This window comes from Alnus glutinosa, chromosome 13 (genome assembly GCF_958979055.1).
Source record: "Alnus glutinosa chromosome 13, dhAlnGlut1.1, whole genome shotgun sequence".
NCBI lineage: Eukaryota > Viridiplantae > Streptophyta > Magnoliopsida > Fagales > Betulaceae > Alnus > Alnus glutinosa.
In genome coordinates, this window is record NC_084898.1 from 6,706,358 (window position 1) to 6,727,582 (window position 21,225).

Here is a 21,225-nt window from a genome sequence, read left to right on the forward strand (position 1 = left end):
TATGTTCGAAAGAAAATTTATTTTTAAAGATGATTTTATGGACATGTAATTTTTGCATATAGTACTTATGACTTATGACTTAGTACGAAGTTAAGTTTAAGACTTGATTTGTTTTTACTTTATACGCGCGCACACATATAGAGGGACTATATATATTTTGTTATTTAGGTTCGGACCCCCACCAATTTCTTTTTGGCTCCGCCCCTGTTTCGAGGCATGTATCTTAACTATATAAGTTAAGCTAATTTGACACATTTAATTAAATATGTCAGACCTTTCAACTTTAACTTACTAATTTCATGTCGGGTTTGTAAATTGTGTAGAAAAATGTTTGTCTGTCCTCTACCTCTACCTCTAACTATTTTTTATTTTTTATTTATTAAAAAAGATATGATCTTTAAGAAAAATAATTTGGAAAGGTGGAAGGTAGGAAAATTATTTGTAATTTTGGGAAAGGGAGTATTTAGGTCTATTTCTTTCTTTTTATTCTCTTGTTAGGTGTAAGCCCTTTTTTTTAGGTAGTCAAAGCGATATCTTTTTGTTTAGGTGTTAGCGTATTAGGTAGTAATTAGCTCCCACGTCCGTATTGGAGAATTATTTTTGACTAACAATTACACCGCACATTAATTGGAAGAGGTCTAAAGTGAGATGAATTTTACACCATTTTTTAAAACCTTCAATTGACAAATTGTATGAATGTAATTTAATTAGGTATTGGAGGCATTGAAAACAATTGGTTCTCTAATTTTAAACGCGTGCTTTAACCTAATATAAGTTGACGGGTACATTTTGCCAGTTACCTATTAAAATAGTGGCAAATGGAGAAGGCAAGAATCTAGGAGCCCTTGTTGAAAAACTCTAAAAAAATTAACTCGTAAGGACCACGTTTCCACAACCGCTTTTCTCACCGTGAATTGCAGCAGATTTTAGTGGCTCCAACATCTCCTACTGGCAAGAGGCTTTCCTTTGGCAGCGCGTGGCCCTCACATGCCACTAGAGGCGGCTCCCACTCCCCTTTTCCCATCCGAGCCTTTGTTGTTGATTATCTTATTGTTTTTGTGTTGCTTTTGTTGTGTTTTGTATTGGGCGTTTCTGTTGTAACTTCTCTTTGTTTATTTTTGGTGTCCTGGTTTCTTGACATCCGTGCCACGAATCAAAAGGCGGATCTTCAGAAGCATTGCCTTCATGTACTTTCGTTTTTAATTTAAATTTCGAGTTGCCCAGCTATTGTTATTGTATTTTTCTTTCCTGAAGTATTTCTATTCATGAATCTAAAAAAAATCCTAATATATTAAACTGAAACGTGTCTAAAAGGAGTGTTTTTTAAAATCGCGCGCATTTTGAACATAGGTTAATTTATGAAAAACTTTCAGTTTACAGTCACGTATGTTATATGCTCACACCTTCGTTTTTAGAATTGGGTCCCATTCCCAGAGAAAGAGGAAGAACATGTGTAGACTGCCTGAAAACCCTAGTCAAACTCCAATGAAAATGAATTCCTTTAAGGTGAAGACCACTCTTGTAGCTGAAGCAAAATAGTTTTGCGTAAAGGCCATTTTTTATGAGTTCACGGACCCAACAATGGCTCCTAGATTCTTGCCTTCGTATGCAAGGAAAAATCCACTCAGAATAAATAAATTCATTTAACATTATAACAAAAAAAAAAAAAAAGAAGATTTGAGCATGTTTGACAAACCCAATTACCAGGAGATCTACATTTAGTACTAAAAAAAAAAAAGAGAAAATAATAATAATAATAATAATTGAACAAAATCTGGAATTCAACAGCAGCCTTTCACCTTCTACCATTTTGCCAAGTGAAGATTGCAGAGCGAAGTCTGTCAAACACCACAATTATAACATATAGCAACTGCCCACGGTGTCGGAAAAAGAAACTCCATGCAACTTTGGCCACCAAAAAACACGTGAGGCAAATAACAGCTGTAGATTCTGCTACACATGGTAGGTCATACCAACCTCAATCAAACAAATATGAGGGATGTTCAAGGCAACGGAAGGGGCGCGGCAGTTTTTACGCAAGAAAGAGTACATCATATTGACTGCAAACTTTTTCAAGAATGATGAATTCCATTTTGCTTTGATGTGGGAGTGACCTACAACATATGCTACCTCAGCATGCTTAGCTTCCACAAGCTCCAAGAGCTCTTCCTTGACATGTATATCCTTGTATTTTGTATTCAGCAACTCAAAACGAACCGTCCGCCTTTTGTTTAGATTGGTTGATTCCTGTCTGTTCATAGACTTCAAATTCAGCAGTAAAGCTGACTTGCTGCTACTTACAGTCGCAGAGGCCGAAGGGCTTGAGCTGCTGCTTTCTCCAAAGAATGCAGATTCTGACTTTCGCAATCTAGTTCCGAACTTTTCAGATGTCCTCACAACCGCCATCCGACCATCCACAGAGCCTTCAACAGTTCGGGGCCCTTCGGCTTCCAGTTGGATGAATTCTGCTATGCTCATCACCAGCTCATTTTCGAAATCATCTTCGCTGTTATTAACATCTTTGTAACCATTTCGGACAATGCAGCGGTAGATCCGGTGAGATTTGGGACCAATCCGGCCAATGAGATACCGTTCTTTATGGGGTACATAGGGAACAGGAACAGTTTTAACACAGACGAAGACAACCACTTGATAAAAGGCTGGTAAGTTGGTTAAGAAATGAGTAAACATGGATGGGATTCCAGTTGCCAATTCAGTGTATATAATGCCAATCCCAGGAACCTTAATGATCCCAAGACTAGGACCCTGTGTTAGTATCCATTTCATGGAAACCTTGTTATGTGCGTCATATAAATACTTCTTCCTGCACCCATAATGCCACACATACATAATGAGCAAGAAGAGTGCAGCAATCACAAAAGGAACCCATCCACCTTTGGGGATTCTCATGCAAGAAGACGAAAGGAAGATAATCTCAATAGATCCAAAGAAGAGGATAAATAAAAGGGACAACAGGAGCGTTTTATGCCATACAAGGTTAATGATCAGTGCCATCAACCAGGTTGTCACGAATGTTGCAGTCAGATATGCAATACCTGGTAATATCGTAGGAATTATTAGCTCTTCTTGCAGAAGAAGGGGGCAAGGAAAAGTCACAATGCAGAGCATATGATCAACAACAAATTATTATTCACACACAGGCTGATATCATAACCAAATGACTTTTCATTCATAAAGAAAATATTAGCCTAATACCTACTATAATATTTGGCTCATATCACAGATTTTAACAACTACCAAAAAAAAGGCAAGATCACATTAAAGTTGTCTAACTCCAAAGTCACCATATGTACAATTCAGCTAACTTTGGACAGAAAAAACCCAATATACTCTTAGAGAAAGCTCAAATATTCCTATCATGAATTATTTCAGTCATGTAGTTCCCTACTGTATACTACTTGACACTATCCCATCATATGCACAAGAGCATGTATGTAAATCAACTGGAAATATCTGATCTATATATATTTATCACAATATCTAGAGGATAACTCCAAAGTCAAACACAAAAAGAATGCAGACATTTGTTCGTTGGTAGACTTACCAAGAATACCCATGACAGAGGATAAATATATTAAAAAGAAGATTCTAACAAATGTGATGAAAAAAACAACTTACCATAAGCATTTGCAATGCCATTCGCATCACGGAAACCAATTGTTACAGCCAGATTGAGAATCATAAGGATCCAGTTTATCTCAGGGATGTATATCTGACCACGGATCCATCTCCTTGTCTGAACAACCTTGACGCGAGGGAAACATCCTAATGCGTGGCATTGTTTGACAATTGAGATTGTTCCAGATATAACAGCCTGACTGGCAACTATTGAGGCAAATATTGCCACCACAAAAGTTGGCCAAAACAGAAGATCTACAAACATGGCAAGAACATTGCAAAAACAACATAATTAAATATGGAATTCAATCTTGTTCAACATTGATTCAGTACAATAAACTGAAATCAATTAATGCAGACAGTAATAGCATTATGATATCCCTTTTCGATAAATAAATATTTGTCAGGCAATGAGAATATTTAATACAAAATAACTTGGATCTAGTAAAATATTATAAGGTATTGAGGATCTTTTTGACATTTTTAGGACTTCCCAAGTGATATCATGGTTGGACTCGTCTGAACAAATAGAATTACTTAGCAAAGCCTCATGCGCAAAATATGGTGAAATAAACGGAATTTCAATATGGCAAGCCCACTTGTTCAACAATTTTTCCATTATATAGCTTTCTTATATCATGGCAGAAAAATTATAACTGCTCTAGTCAGTCCATTTACATCATTTAGTGCTATGGGTGTAAAGAAGCTTAGGCAAGTTTGGTTATTTGTGTTTGGCTTAATTAATGGGTATTAAGCTGACTGAGCTAGGTCAGAATGACCATGTCAAACTCAGTTTGACATGGTTTGGTAGGGACAAGTGAATATTGTCAATAGCAGAACACAAGCTCTACTGATATAGACCAGGCTGCGTTCGAGTTTATGAAGAAAATGGGTGCTGACACTGGCATTCGGACGAGTTCATCAATTTTCTCTAAGAAACACTCTAGGAGTGGTTTTCTATCTATTTTACCTCAAATCCTTTATTTGTTCTTGGTTTTGGGAAGAATTGTTAATTTAGTATTGTTTGTTTTCCAATCCACTACACCTGCGTTGCATCAGTCGGTATCAAAGCCAATGTTTTCTTTCCATGGCACGATGGGGACATAGAAGGACAAACTGTTTTGCAAACATTGGTGATGTGCACGAGTGCAAAGAAGCAATGCGTGATGATCAATTGATGGTACATTTGCAACGCATGGAGGAGCAATGTTCTGATCAATTTGAGCTAAGTGACGCTAAAATTGGAGCACTTGATGAGCAATTTGCTGCCATGGATGGTCCAAACGGTCATCATCGTCGACCAAATCTGTGTTATGTGGAGGATGAAGACGAGTATAGTGTTGAGGGTGAAGCTGCCAATCTATTTGTGGAGTGTAGAGCGCGGAGGGAGTGTCCCATGGCACAAAGTAACCCTAGCATATGGGAGTCAGGATTCAAACTCGACATCCTGGAATTCCAAGGTTGTTTGCAATGAATTCCCTGATTGGGTAAGCGTTGTAGATGAGATCTTAGACTTCCAGGAGGTGCTTGATGATCGAAGAGTTCCTTTGGTGTCGACCAAGTTCCGGGGAAGAGCTATTGCATGGTAGTTGCAACTAAAGCAAACTAGAGTGCGGCGAGGAAAGGAGAAGATCAATACTTGGGAGAAACTATTTAAGCACATAAGGGTCGCATTCTTGCCCCAAAAGTAGGTGAGAACCATGTATCAACAATTGCAAAACCTTAGGCAGGGAGCAAGATCCGTGGATGATTATACGGCCCAGTTCTACAAATTGCTGGCTCGTGTGGATTTGGTGGAGTCGAATGATCAGTTGATGTCTCAGTATATTGAAGGTATGAGGCAACAATTCCAGGAATCTTTGAATTTCTTTGACCCTCTTAATGTGTCCAAAGTACACCAAAGGGCCTTGCACCTTGAGAAGACATTATTTAGGAGGCCTTTGGGATTGGTTGGAGGAGGAGGTAGTGGGGGTAGTAGTCGATGTAATCCCACATCGTCTACACATAGTGTAAATCCACCATCCACACAAGCTAGAGGGTAGTCAAATCCATAGCCTAACAAGGCAGCTTTGAGTAGCAATCCAAAGTGCTTTAAATGTGGTGAACCAAGACGTAGGATGGTGGATTGTTGCAAGGGAGAAAGTATGGTAAAGGGTTGTTCATTGAATTCGAGGAGGCAACAGACAATACGGTAGCTGATTTTGAGTAAGAACCTAAATTCAATGGTGAAGATGAAGTTGATGAGGAGATTGTAATTGGAGATGAGGGTCCTTTGTTGGTGGTTAGGAGAGCATGCTTTACACCCCGTAAGGCTAAAGGTGAAGATTGGAGGCGCAACAATATCTTCCAATCTACATGTAAAGGTAAGGTGTGTAAACTTGTCATTGATTCGGGCAGCTGCGAGTAGGGGTGTAAAACAGTTGATCCTGAGCGGGTATTAGCTGTTCGGGCTAGACTCATTTATGTAATAGTGAAGCTCGAGCTCAACACGAGCCTAAAATTTGTGTGCGAGCTCAGCTCGCTTAGGAAAATTTACTGACCAAGCTCGAGCTTGGTCATTTTGGTCGATCCTGAGCTCGAGCTTGGCCTGTATCATACAATTCAAATTATTTATTTTAGCAATAAAAAATAATTAAACCACATTTAAAAAAAATTAAAATTAAAAATATATATAAATTTTTTTTATATAATTAGACACTTAATAATAAATTAAAGTGAAGTTTATTATTTGCACACATATTGACATATTATACACAAATTGTACACATAATGCCTTTTATTAGAATCTTAAATTGTCTTTTCCTTTTGGTTTTATCTTGAAAGTTTAAAAATTCAAGAGTTAGAGTCTTACAGAGATCATGCAACTAATACTCTAGGAAAAAAAAGAAATATTGGTTTATTATGAAAATTTGGTCAAGTGACTCAAGTCCATTCCCATGTCCCATATAATATTTGCATTTTTCAAGATCTTTTATAATTATAAGACTCTAATTTAATATTTAATCTTAATACTTCATGAATTATGATTCAACAATTCATAATCTTAATAATTACATACTTAATAATTAAGTTAATATAGATATAAATATAATGATTGTATATTAGTATCATATAATCTAAATATTATCATATGATCTCAAACAAAAAAAATATTATCATTTGATCTTTGATATTAAACCATGTGAATCATGTTATATAACTTATAAGTATATTATATATAACGATTCTATTGATTCATAAGTATTTAATTATAAATTTTTTTTTAACAATAGTCAATATAAATATTAAGTTAAAACATTAATAATGATAATTATTATATTTTTCATATGGTTCTATATATCTAATGATAATAATACTTTGTTTTTAGATCTAATGATAATTCTTAGATTATATGATTCATATCTAATGACAATGTAATTCATATAATCCCAAATTAAGTTATTAGGATTGGTCGGTTGGTCCGATTTGAATTACCAATGTGTTAATTATAATCACAATTTAAGTGTTATCATTAGAATTTCGATCATATGATCTAACATTGTGCATTTGTGCTACGTAACCATTATATATGAATAATATGATTAAGTTTCAAAAGTGTCATTATATCATATGATTAATGTGAATTCATACTTATGTATGTAATCTATATACCTAATCATTGTATCTAAGGCTCTAGGTATGATTAATAGTGATTAGATACTTAAAATCTTACATCATACTTAATCAGTGTATCTAAGTATCTAAATATAAAATACTTAATCATTGTATTTGTATACTTATATGACATTATGTATTATAATTTATACTTATAGCTTGATTGATATATATATATATACAATTTATGATTATGAATTATGAATTATGAATCATATCATATCACTTGACTTATGTGATTATAATTTATCTATGATAACATTAATAAGTATAATCATTATAAGTCATAATTATCATAATTCCTAAAAATCTTTTAATAATACGAATATCATTTGATCCTATGATATAAGTATTATTGTATGAATGTATGATCATATGATTCATACAATCTAACAATTCACATGATCTTAGATCTTGGATCACGTGATGACAGTGATGTAATAATTCATAAGTATCGAATAACAATACTTATAAGTTATAACATTAGATATAGTGGATCAGTGATTACATGTTATATGCCACAATGTTATATTATTATATGATCATATAGTCCTATTATATTACATGAATAATATAATATGATTCATATTATATGAATCATATGACTAAGTATCTGAATTGTCATTGTATCATATGATTAAGTGATTAACAATTAAGTATTTATATTATTCACTTTTATTATTTTATATACACATTTGTATAACCAAACAAGTATAACCAATTAATATTTATGGACCATTTTTATTTGTTACTTAATATATATATACACGAGTCGAGCCTTAATAAACGAGTCGATCCTTATACGAGCGGGTTCACGAGTTTTAATCGAGTTGAGCCGAGTTTATATTGTTTAATAATCGAGTTTGATTTCGTGTTCATGAGTAACTCATTTAATAATCGATTCGAGCATGAATCAAGTTTATTCGAGCTGATCTTGAGTAAGCTCACGAGTAGCTCAGCTCGTTTGCATCCCCAGCTGCGAGAATGTACTTTCGAAGGAGGTTGTTCAAAAACTGAGCTTGGAGACGGAGAAGCACCCTAGTCAATAGTCACTATCGGTTGGAGTAGCTCAAGAAAGGAAACAAGGTAACAGTCTCTAAGCGTTGTCTAGAGTCCTTTTCTATTGGGGCTAATTATAAGGATAAGGTATGGTGTGATGTGGTTGCCATGGATGCTTGTCATCTCTTGTTGGGTAGACCATGACAATATGATAGGACTATTGTCCACGATGGGAGGAAGAACACTTACGTCTCCATGTTTGACAACGTGAAGAGTGTACTCATACCTAGCAAAAAGGTTGAGCCAAAACTCTCAAAGGGGGATGGTAAGAAACTCCTAGCAAGGAAGGAATTTGCAGATAAGATGCTAGCTTCCGGAGTTGTATGTGTGCTATTGAAAAAAGAGTAATAAGGGAGGAGAAGTACTAGAGCTAGTGAAGGGATTGTTGCAAGATTTTACTAACACGTGTTTCCGGAGGGATTACCACCTTTGAGAGGCATTCAACATCAAATTGATTTGACGGCGGGATCTAATCTCCCAAATCACCCGCACTACCACGAGTCCTAATGAACATGTGGAGTTGAGGTGGCAAGTGAAAGATCTATTGGTTAAAGCCAATATCTGGGAAAGCGCCCATGTGCAGTTCCAACATTACTTACACCCAAGAAAGATGGGTCTTGGCGGATGTGTGTAGACAGCTGGGCAATCAACAAGATCACCGTGAGGGATAGGTTTCCTATTTCACGGCCGGATGATTTGTTGGACCAATTGAGTAAGGCCACGGTGTTCACAAAGAAGGACTTGAAGAATGGATATCATCATATCCAGATTTGACCGGGTGATGAGTGGAAGATTGTGTTCAAGACGCGTGAGGGGCTGTATGAATGGTTGGTGATGCCATTCGGGTTATTGAATGCCCAGAGTAAATTTATGAGGGTGACAAACCAGATTTTCCACCATTTCATAGGCAAGTTTGTTGTGGTGTATTTTGATGATATCCTTATTTATAGTTCTAATGTTGATGTGCATCTTTTGCACTTGCAAGAGGTACTTCTTGTGTTGTGTAGGGAGTTCTTTGTTGCCACAGCCAAGTGTTCATCCATGACGGATTCTATCCTTTTCCTTGGTTATGTGGTGTCAAAAAATGGACTTCAGTGGATGAGTCGAAGGTTGCAGCCATAAGGCAATGACTGACCCCTACTACCTTAAATGAGGTACGGAGTTTCCATGAGTTGGTTTCCTTTTATTGCCGCTTCATTAACAACTTCAACTTCATTATGGCACCTATTACGGATTGCATGAAGGCTGGAAAGTTTTCATGGAATGAAGGGGCATCTGCAGCATTTGAGGTGATTAAGAAGTTTACTTTTTAAGACTTTTCTTACTTATCAAAAAAAAAAAAGAATGGAGAAGTTTACTACAACTCCTGTTCTTGCATTGCCGGATTTCACACAAGCCTTGAAGTTGCATTGTGATGCATCAAAGGTGGGCATTGGAGCAGTACTTAGTCAAGGAGGAAGATCAGTGGCGTATTTTAGTGCGAAGTTGAGCAGGTCCAAGCTTAACTATAGCACCTATGACTTGGAGTTTTATGCACTGGTGCAAGCTTTAAAGCATTAGAGTTCTTATCTTGCTTACAATGAGTTTGTCTTGTATTCTGATCATGAAGCCTTGAAGCATCTTAATAGTCAAGACAAGCTTTCAAGGCATCTTGGTTGGGTGGCATATGTACAACTGTTCTCCTTTGTAATAAAGCATAAATCTGGGGCATTGAACAAGGTGGCAGATGCATTCAGTTGGAAGGTGCTTCTATTGACTACAATTAGGACAAAGGTACTTGGATTCGATCTTTTAAAAGATTTGTTACTAACTTATCCATTATTGGTCCTATTATTAGTAACGAGGCAGCAGAATAAAGGATGATTTCCTATTACTTGACGGATTCCTTTTCAAAGGAAACCAGCTTTGTATTCCAGAGGGTAGCTTGAGATTTAAGATCATATAAGAGCTGCACAATGAAAGTCACATGAGGCGTGACAAGACATTTAAATTGGTGGCAGATCAATTTTATAGGCCGAGCATGCGAAAAGAAGTTGCTAAGTTTGTGGAGGGTTGTCAGATTTGTCAAGTGTCTAAGGGTACAACTATAAATGCGGGTTTGTACATGCCACTTCCAATTCCGGAGCAACCCTAGATGAATGTAAGCATGGATTTTGTGTTGGGCTTGCCGAGGACACAACGAAGTAATGATTCCATCTTTGTTTTGTTTGATTGGTTCTCTAAGATAACTCATTTCATTGCTTGTAAGAAGAATTCCGATGCTGTAAATGTGGCACAACTGTATTTCTGGGAAGTTTATAGGCTACATGGGTTGCCATTGTCTATAGTTTCTGATCAGGACACACAATTCCTTAGTCACTTTTGGAGGTGCTCGTGGAGATTGTCTAACACCAAGCTAGATTTTAGTAGTGCCTATCATCCTCAAACCGGCGGAAAAACGGAGGTGGTCAATCGGTCTTTGGGAGGCTTGCTTAGAAGTTTGGTGGGTGATCATTTGAAGTCGTGGGATCGAAAGTTGTATCAAGCGGAGTTTGCCTACAATCAGTCTACTAATCGGAGTACCGGGTTTAGTCCATTCTTCATTGTGTATGGAATTAATCCTTGGGCACCATTGGACCTATCACCGGTTCTTGATTTGGCAGGTGAATGCAAAGTTTGAAGATTGAATTGGTCAACTTCAGGACGTTCACAAGGCGAAAATTCAGAACTTGTAAGATTCAGTGACAAAATACAAGGCAAGTGCCAATAAGAAGAGGCAAGTTGTGGAGTTTGAGGAAGGTGATTTTGTATGTGCTATCTTGACAAAAAGATAGGTTTTCAGTTGGGGAATATAACAAGTTGGTTTCTTGCAAGATTGGAACAGTGAAAGTCATTGAGAAGATCAATTGAAATGCATACCGGTTGAAGCTACTGAGCCACATCAAGACATCCGATGTATTCAATGTCAAACATCTTGTTGCTTTCACAGGAGATACTTTTGATGAGGATGTGAATTCGAGGGCTAATTCTCTCCAACCTAGGGAGGATGATATAGACCAGGATGCGATCGAGTTTATGAAGAAAACAGGTGCTAACACTGGTGTCCAGACGAGGCCTAAGACTCGTCGGAACGAGCTTGTTAGGAAGGCTTTTGGAAGGGGTCCAAAGAGCCTCGTTCGGAACATGTTCGGACAAGCAGAGTCTAGAGAGCCTCGTTAGGAGTGGCATTTGGAACAGGTCTGGGCGAGCTGATCAACGTGAGTATCAAGAGAGCTCATTCGGTAGTTTGTTCGCTACACGTATGGACAAGTAATCAACTAGTAGCATTCATTTGCTGGTTCAGGCAGAGCCCCGTCCGACCGAGGATCGATTTTAGGGTTTCCATTAATTTTATCCCATTGTTGTCCGAACGAGTAAGTAGGCCCGTTTAGAGGAGATCGCGCCAGTTCGACAAACCGACTTTATTTCAGTGTTATAGCAGGTTTAGGACTAGTCACTATAAATACTTGTTATAGGCAATTACAGCTGCAATTTATTATTATTATTCATCAATTTTCTCTAAGAAATACTCAATGAGTGGTTTTCTATCTATTTGACCTAAAATCCTTGATTTGTTCTTGGTTTTGGGAAGAATTGTTAATCTAGTATTGTCTGTTTTGCGATTCACTACACCTACGTTGCATAATCTACCCACCTCCCTCTCTCTCTCTTCCTTTCCCCACCCCAAAATAAAAATAAATAAATAAATAAATAAAAACTCTTGGGGAGCTGCAGAACTATGAAAGCAAAATGAGTAGTAGAAAAACCAGAACCACACAAATGACTCCATCAAAGCAAGGTGTAGAGAATGAACCATTTTCCAGAGAGCCAGATTGTTAGAAATAGAAATATGCACAGACAACCATGCAAACGCACGTGCAAATGTTAGCAAATATTTGCCACAACAGAAACATTTTTTGTTTTGTTTTTTGTTTTTTTTTTTTTTTCTCAAATTTTAATAACTTTGGTTATGCTATTTGTTTATGCAAGCTAAGAAACTGTCATGATTCCAACATGTCAGCATGACCAACAAAATAAACAAACAAAATTATATATATTTGCAGATGACTTCTAATCATTTTGTTGTATCTCTGTTCACTAGCCCAAGTGCAACTGTCCAACCATGTCAAACCTGGTGTTCCTCACACTTAGCTGATCTAGCAACAGAATCCAGCTCAAGCTCTAGCTCACTTCTATAGCCCACAAAATAACTTGCAATGGACACTAGTTTGCAACCAGTTTGGTTTATCTACTAGCAATTGCTTTCGATTTAAAAAAAAAAATTAAGGTCAACCCAAAAAAAAGGTAAGAAAAAAGAAAGTGCATGCACTTTCTATTCTGAATGCTCAGCTGTTCGGGTGACCAAGACCATCAGATGTACTGAATCTGGTCAGGAACCTAACTAATTATTATTGAAGTGTAAATGAAAGAGAGAGGATAAACAATCAGGAATTAACTATCCATGGTGTAGCCTAAGGGATGCACTAAGTGGCATTCATCAGGGAAAATATATCCCTTTCCCTGAATGTGCGGAACTCTCATTTACTCCTTCAAGAAACTAACCTGGAATGGAAGCATAAAAGCTTCTAGACACTGCAGAAAAATTCTTTGTAAGAAAAGCAGCCTGGCCCATGTATTGAAGTATTAGACATGGGTAAATAACACTAGAAAATGCACCCTGCACAAAGTGAAAGCTCCTCAGAGTTTTACTTGTAGCAATGTTAACAAATTAAAGAGACAAATGATGAAATCGATATAAACAACAACAACAAAAAACAAACAAACAAACAAACAAAAATTCTGACATAAGCCACAATAATAACAAGCACAACCTTTATGAGGTATGTAAAGTGGCAACATAAAATTTAAGCATAAGCTACATTAATACTGTTAAATCCATTTGTTCCAAAAGCTTAAGTTGATAGAATATGGTGAATTTATTTATTTAATTAATACTTTAACACTTCCTATCACGTGTGGGCTTAAGCTCTCCCTTAACAAGTGAGGCTCAAATACTTGGAATATTTAACTGAAATGGTAGGTAAGCTGTGGAATCAGAGTTCGAACTCAAGACTTTTGCTTTGATACCATGTTAAATCAACACTTATCTTAACAGCTTAAACTGATAGAAAATGGTGAATTTAACAAGATATATTTCAAATAAATAGAAAAAGGTAGGGTAGACCAACTCAAGGTATCTTCAATAACTTCAATGATATTCTACCATGACTTAAATCAACAAGATCTTTCCATTTTGATCTGAATTTCCAAGATTGTAACACTTTGAGAGTCTGATATGCTTAATCCTGTGCGGAATTATTGTAAAGTCCATGGTTCTAATGCTTGAGTGATATGCGCTATCATTTACCTCGACTCCTAAGTACTTATGTGAACCATGGATGAGGAGGCAAAAGAAAAACTGACTGGTAAGCTAGCTAGAAAAATTTATTATCTAAGAGAAAGTAAACACAGGCCTGTACCAAGAGCAGTAGAAGTCGCATGTTTGGATTAACTGGTACTCCTAAAAGTCCAGGGAACCAATAACATCTAAAACTCCTGAATACAAGTTTTAAGTAATTGCTCGATTAAATCATTCAGTATAATTGGCGTCACTACAGTTTTTTTTTTTTTTTGGCATCAGGCTCCTAATTTTCTATCAATATCAGTTATTGTCCAAACAAATAGGTCCATCAAAACGTTTAAAGAGGAACAATGCCTCCTAAGCTAGAGGCTAAGTAGTTTAAATGTTTAATGCCAGCACATTTCCATACTGGAAATGAATTATTCCAAAATGTTTTCTTTTAGACAAAACTGGAAAACCCAAAGCCTCAATCAGAACTAAGCTTCAGAAGCTCTTAACAAAATTATCCATTTAAAGCACTGAAATGCATAAATGGTCATAAGTTCTTTCTCATGGCTTCAACAATGTCACCTAAAAAGGTTAAGCATGGAAAACAGAACCCTATTCTGCAATCAATCAAATTGCATACCCTTATTGATCCTGCAGTGAAGTAGCCAAGGTCTGCAAACATAGCTTCTGTTCCTGCAGTTGACAAAAAGCCTAGATGAATTAACAAGTTCAAATCTTAGAGAACCAGAACAGATTCCAAATGCCCTTTTACCAGTAATGCATAGTATTATTCCTCCAAGAGAAATCCAACCATCTTTTCCTGTGTCCTTAAAGAACTTGTAGATATAATATGGAGAAAGAGCCTGGTATATCCTTGGATTCCACTTAATGACATTGTAGATGCCAATAATGGTGATCAATAGTAACCATAGAATTATAATGGGAGAAAACATAAATGCCACCTTGTGCCCACCCCGGTGTTGCAAGACAGAAAGCCCAACCAATAAGACACAGGCAATAACAATTACCACACCTGTGTAATTATGTAATTATTAGTAAATTGAATGGGAGTTTAAAATAATAATAAAAAAATTACAGTAAATTGAAAGGAAATAAATTAATGCAAAGAAGGAAGAATGTTATATATTCATAAAATAAAATATTTTTCGTGCAAGAAACAGTCTACTCGGGAAAATCCCCTTCCCCCTCTTTTTCTCTCTTCTAGTTGTGCTCCATTTTCAGTATTGATGCTGAATGGACCTGAAAAGAGATTTATGCAAACTCAAGCTCCCCTTGCCAACAAGTCTTCACTCACTTATGCGAGAAACATAACCATCACAGAGACCATGTTTTCATATTGTATGCATCCCATGCATTATATTGGGAGCTCGAAATAGTTGGGCTCCAACAAGTTTATAGCTCTCCCTTATAGTCATCTTTGGTTCTAATCATAACATTTCTTCTAGCATTTTACTTCATAACTTTTGAATACAATCTTCCTTGTAATAGATGAGCTCAGTACTTATAATAAGACAATACCATTACTCAAGTTGATGAGCCCCTTTTCTTTTTTCTTTTTTTAAAATAACCATTGAGTTTCAAAATTCATTGAGAAAATACTAGCATATTAAAATCTATGCAGACATTTATGTGTGTGAGTGTGTGCATTATTTCTTTCTTTTCTGAGAGTCATACTCACTATTATTCATATCTGTCACTCGAACTTTCAGCCCTTCAACGGATGAAAGAACTGCCAAAACCAGATATCTATTAGCACAGGTATCTAATAAAAGGTATGCAACCATGTAGTGATTGCAAACTCATCCAGTAAAAGTCCCGGTGGAAAACTCTAAGAGAAAATGAGGAGAGAGAAAGCGCGTTTACCAGAAATTGCAGGTGTGAGGACACCAATGCTAATTACCATGCAAGCACCAAATAAAGCAACAAGCAGTAAGCTGGTTTTTGCTTTTTTATGCTTCTCAATAAATCTTTTGATTGGAGAGGAAGGCATATTCCTATTTGAGTAACCCAGGTTAGGATACGCAAAAAGCTCCTCATCGGCTGCTTGATAATTAGGAAGCAAAGAGCATTTTGTGTTTCGGCAAAGGAGTGAGTATAGCACCATAATTCCTCCTGCAAAAGACTAAGCAGTCATAGATAATAAAAATGGAAAACAATGAAAAAAACTTGTAGCATCTTTGAAAAAGCTATAAGCTTTTACCTTCACCATTATCATTTGCACTTAACATGATAATGACATACTTCAACAGCGAAAGAAGAGTGAAAGTCCAAAAAATCAAGGAAAACACCCCGAATACTGCATCCTCTGTTTGATAATGAAGCACGCCCCCAGAAAATGTACTCTTATAAACATAAAGTGGGGAGATGGTCAAGTCACCAAACACTAGACCAAAACTACGATATACCAGAACGAGAGCTTCTTTATGTCGACCTCTACCATCAACCTGTTTGAGCATAAAACCCAAAAAGAAAAGAAAAGAGTTGAACATAAATGTTAAGTACCAAACTCCACATTGCAACTTGCAACGCGGGTTTGACAATTATTAATTCGAGCAATGCCATAACGATTAAGATCAACACATATCACCAGTTTCCAATACTATCTTTTCGATATGAGTAACTAATCCTATCATACTGCAAGATTCCATGAATCCCTAAAAGCATACTAAATATTTATTTTCCTAATTCGAAAATACTAGATAAACACCAAATCAATCTTTGTTTCGTGGTTGTCAATCACCATATTTTGAAAAGGAATACCTAAAAGATCGACATCTAACCCAAATTTCACAACGTTATTGGTCAATAGCCTCATCAAACTCCAAGCAATAATTGTGCTTAAATCTCATTCCAAATTGCTCAGGCTCAGAAAGAATTGAACGCTATTCTTGCACTTGGCTTAAACTCGTTAGATATAATAAAAACTTAATTAGATGATAAATACTACATGAAGCAGCCAAAAAAAGAAGAAAGAATAAATTAAAAAAAAAAAACGAATTAAGCTCTGTGATTACTCGAAACAAGGGACAAAGAAAATGGCAAGAATGAACTGGTTTTGAAGAGAAAGTTGAACACGTACCATGGCTGCTTTGCTCCTCCTTTCTGAATTCTGTGTCTCTGAAAAGCTGAAAGCGAAATGCTCGAAACGAAGGCGTTTTGGGTGTTAATACAATATATAAATATCTGCGTAGAAAGTTTCTGCAACGAACAGATCGGAATCTCGCGGGTTAAAAGGACGGTTTTTGTTTTGTTTGAAGGGAAAAATATAAAAAATCCCCTCAACAAACACCCCATTTTAGAATGGGAAATGATTGTTGGGGGACGGTCATCCGTCCCCCAACAACCCATTAATAATAAAAAATTAGTTTTTTATTAAAAAATTGCTTCTGATAATAAAAAATTAGTTTTTTATTAAAAAATTGCCTCTGATGTCAAAATTAATTTTTTAATATTAATGGGATGACAGGGGACGGATGACCGTCCCCTGTGTAGAACGGCTCTTTTAGAATACTTCTATAAATTTTCAAGTGGACTACTATAACCTAATAAACTATTAAAGTATTAAGTATGTCAAAAATATTACTTTTGTCGAAATATTTTTATAATACCCTTATTCTCTGATACCATACTGTCACGATCCGCCTTTTACAAAAAGACGAAAGTAAAAAATTTCAATTTTTGCACGTGCTGTTAAAAAAATTACTAGAGTTATAAAATAGTAGTAGAATATATTTAATTATTTACAAGATTTAAACATAGCTAACGCATCAGAGCTTCTAATGAAAATACATCATATTATAAAGGAAGTGTAATTAGGTAATTACACATATAATAGCACTTGTACCACGCATGACACAAATAAAATACAACCAAGATAGCAAAAGTATTATCATTACAATTCAACTGAAATATAAATATAATATATATCCGAATAATAACGCAATAGACTACTACATAGTAATCCACAAAATGGAGACGACACATTCTCAAAACCCAATATCAAGATCTGTCTAACCCTCTGGGAAATCCTGATACTCCTCATCCTCGTAACATGTATTAATATTTAACATAGGGAAAATAATAATACAAAAGAAAATGCATAAATGAGTCAACTGTTTCCAATAATATAATGAATGCAGATATGTTTATAATATGCAATACAATGTATAACTTCATAATCACATACATATGCAATATATAGTCCACGTCGCGAATCATAGACATAAATTGAATATAAATATAATCATAAAGCAGTAATGTGACAGTTTTATATGCAGTGTCTTAATTAATCATCTTTTGCACTCCACTCGTGATGAATCCATAGGTCCGGTATAGTGTGTTCGTTCGGGATTATTGTCCCCTCACTTAACTTTTATTGATTTGTTATTGGAAACCAAAGGTCCAAGCGTCCGTTATTTATTAAGTTAACTCGGGATCCAACATTTCCACCACTGGCCTATAACTCCCTTTGTCTACCAGCTCTGTTATTAAGCAGTTTAATTAAAATAGAAAATATGTAAATTCACATGCATAACCAAATAAACAAAACAGTAAACACAATATTAAGGAAAAGTCCACCAACATCACCCTCAGTAAGTATAAAGATACTTACAGTTTCGTTCACAAGATAATTCCAAGTAACTGCATAATTACATTTATGCATTAATAAATTAATTAAAATAACACTTAATGAACCTACTTACTTATTGTCTTATTTGAACATCATTATAAATATAATTTTATCTAATATTTATAAAACATCTTATACACAAATAAACATAATGGTATAAAATATTTTTATTTTGTTCATTTAAGTTGAACAGAATAACGACATTAATATATCAAATGTCAAATATTAAAATAGCATATCAGTGCTATAAAAATATTCATTTTTCTAATAAAACCTATTTCCCATTGTTTTTAAAATATCATTATATATTTATATACATATAAAATCCATACATATTGATATCCATTAAATACATAAATATATACATAAATAATCATATCTCTTAATAATAAATATCTTAAAACATCATTTTTCTCTTTTTCCTTCAACACACACACAGTTACACATTTAAACACACACATACATACACATTTTAAACACAAACACCCACTGTTCTGTCTCTACCCGAAGCGCACACACAGCACTTCCCTCCTTTCTCTTCTCATTTAACACCAAAACTCCCCCCTCACTCACTGCTATACCACAAAACACACACAACACTTATCTCCTTCACTGCCGACTCACACACATACACAAAACACTAACACATTCATTTCATATCCAACACACACGTTTCCCTCTTCATATACCCCTACTGTCAACACTAAAAAAAACACACACCAACCTTCACAAAAATCTCTCCTCCATTCACACACTCACTGCCCGACATATCCATACACATACACACTTCTGTTCCATCAACACCCACTCTCATTTCTGGTTGGCCGAACCTCACAGCACACGTACACATGAGTTTTCCCTCACGTCCAGCACACACATGCAACATCCAATTTCTTCTCTCTATTCTCTCTTTTCTTCTCTTTAAACCACCTACTGCCCTCTCTGGCCGAACACACACGCACTCTTACACATTCTTTTCTTTTCTTTAACACACATACAGTCCACCATATACCCAACACAGCAGGTTTTATATATATATATATATATATATATATATATATATATATATATATATATAAACATACATATATTTACATAAACATATACATATACACTATATCATAAACAGAAGTCATTCTTATGATTTATTCTTCAAGTATAAACATAAATCAAAGATCATTACCTACTGGCTTGCTGTTCTACTGATCAGAAGATCCTTGAAATCACTCCAGAACTGATCCACACCAAAGAAGAGAGTTGCTATCCAAAAATTTTCTGTTTTTGGATTCAAAAACAGGGGCTGTTTGGTGGTTCCAAATACTGAGTTTGCTGGAATTTGAGAATGATTTAAGGCTTCAATTTTAGTTCTAGGATTACTGGAAACGAAAGAGAAGTAATGAAACTTTAAACCAAAGTTTTAGCACTTCAAAAAAGGAAGAAGAATAGGGAGAAAAACAGCATCGTTTCTTCACTAAAATTTTGGTTTCTCCTTCGCATCCGATTGCACCCATGCATGGCTTATATAAGAACTTGGATGGTCAAGATTAATCCAGCACTTCACGTCCTCGAGGGTCAGATTAAGCAGCAAACTGTCCTTTGAAATGATTAAGAGAATAAAAATCTAATCTTTAAGATTTTATTTATCTTATCTTAAACAAACTAAGTTATGTATGAACTAAACATTGCTAATTGAATTAAGTAAACACGTTTTTTAATCCCTTGAACTCATCTACACAGAGTGGGTTCAAAGATATTTGTGAATTAAATCATGATTTGTTGCTTATAGGAACACTGCGTTACACTGCAATAGAAGGTTGCTTGATCGACTTTTTAGTCCCTCGATCGACTTTGATTCAAAACGAAATCGCTCGATCCATTATTAAATTGATCGATCGACTACAATCTAATATTGCTCGATCAAATGTAGAATCAATCGATCGACATCGATTGGTTTTGAATCCTCGAGTTCAATTCTCCACCCGATATATATATATATATATATATATATATATATATATATATATATATATATATATATATATATAAAGATCTTTTGTTAAAAAGCCAAGGGATAGATTAAAAAAATTATCATTAAGCATGTGATTTTCTCGGTTATTACATCCCACCCCCTTACCGAAATTTGGTCTTCGAAATTTACAATCCTAATAAACATGTTACTAACCAAATAACAGTTTAAGATATATGTATATTTCTCGTTACCTATTTGTCTTCAATATTGCTGAAGACACTCTCCAGTGGGGATGCATGAATCTCCATTGCTAGCTCAACAAATAACTCAGGCTGATCCTCGTCATCTGGTGCAGGGGCTATACCCTCAAGAGGAAAATCTCTACCCATAGTTACAAAAATCTGAGTCATACGCTACAGAATCATCTCGTTCATCGCCTGATTATTATACAAAGTTTGCTGTAGAAAAACCAACTCTCCTATCGGATCAAATACACTCATAGGGATGGGTCCTAACATCATAGGTTGTGGCACTTGTGGTAACACAGGAATATAATCAGTTAGAAATGGGTCCTCAGGAATAGGGTTGTCGAGCGGATCCATCCTGAAATATATGCACACACAATTGTATATCACTCATACAAACCAGATATTTCAATCACACACTGCAAAGAGTTTTCCAAACCTTAAAACAAATGTGGGTATTTGTTCCTTATTTCATTCTCAAGTTCCCAAGAAACTTCCTCTACATCGTGATTACGCCAGAGGACTTTAACTAAAGGTATAGTCTTAGTCCTTAGTTGTTGCTCCTTGCGATCAAGAATTTGAACTGGCAGTTCTTCATATCTGAGGTCGTCTTGAACTTGCAAAGGCTCAAAATCCACAA

The 21,225-nt window shown here is 35.6% G+C and overlaps 1 protein-coding gene across 3 annotated transcripts; it reads right to left on the minus strand.

Moving 5' to 3' along the window:
* Positions 1–1,472: 1,472 nt before the first annotated feature.
* Positions 1,473–16,954, minus strand: LOC133854177 (potassium transporter 3). 3 transcript variants are annotated; one of them, XM_062290249.1, is made up of 9 exons: positions 16,821–16,954; positions 15,942–16,185; positions 15,605–15,853; positions 15,420–15,470; positions 14,493–14,753; positions 14,361–14,413; positions 12,934–13,048; positions 3,640–3,894; positions 1,473–3,056 (listed from the first exon to the last, which is right to left on the minus strand). In XM_062290249.1, exons 1-9 carry the CDS (start codon positions 16,821–16,823, stop codon positions 1,954–1,956), a joined length of 2,334 nt encoding a protein of 777 aa, XP_062146233.1. In that variant the 5' UTR covers positions 16,824–16,954; the 3' UTR covers positions 1,473–1,953. The 3 variants fall into 3 exon arrangements, with proteins under 3 accessions (XP_062146233.1, XP_062146234.1, XP_062146235.1); XM_062290251.1 differs by having other exon boundaries at positions 2,650–2,824; XM_062290250.1 differs by lacking the exon at positions 16,821–16,954 and having other exon boundaries at positions 15,605–15,863; positions 15,942–16,083.
* Between the last annotated feature and the right edge of the window lie 4,271 nt (positions 16,955–21,225).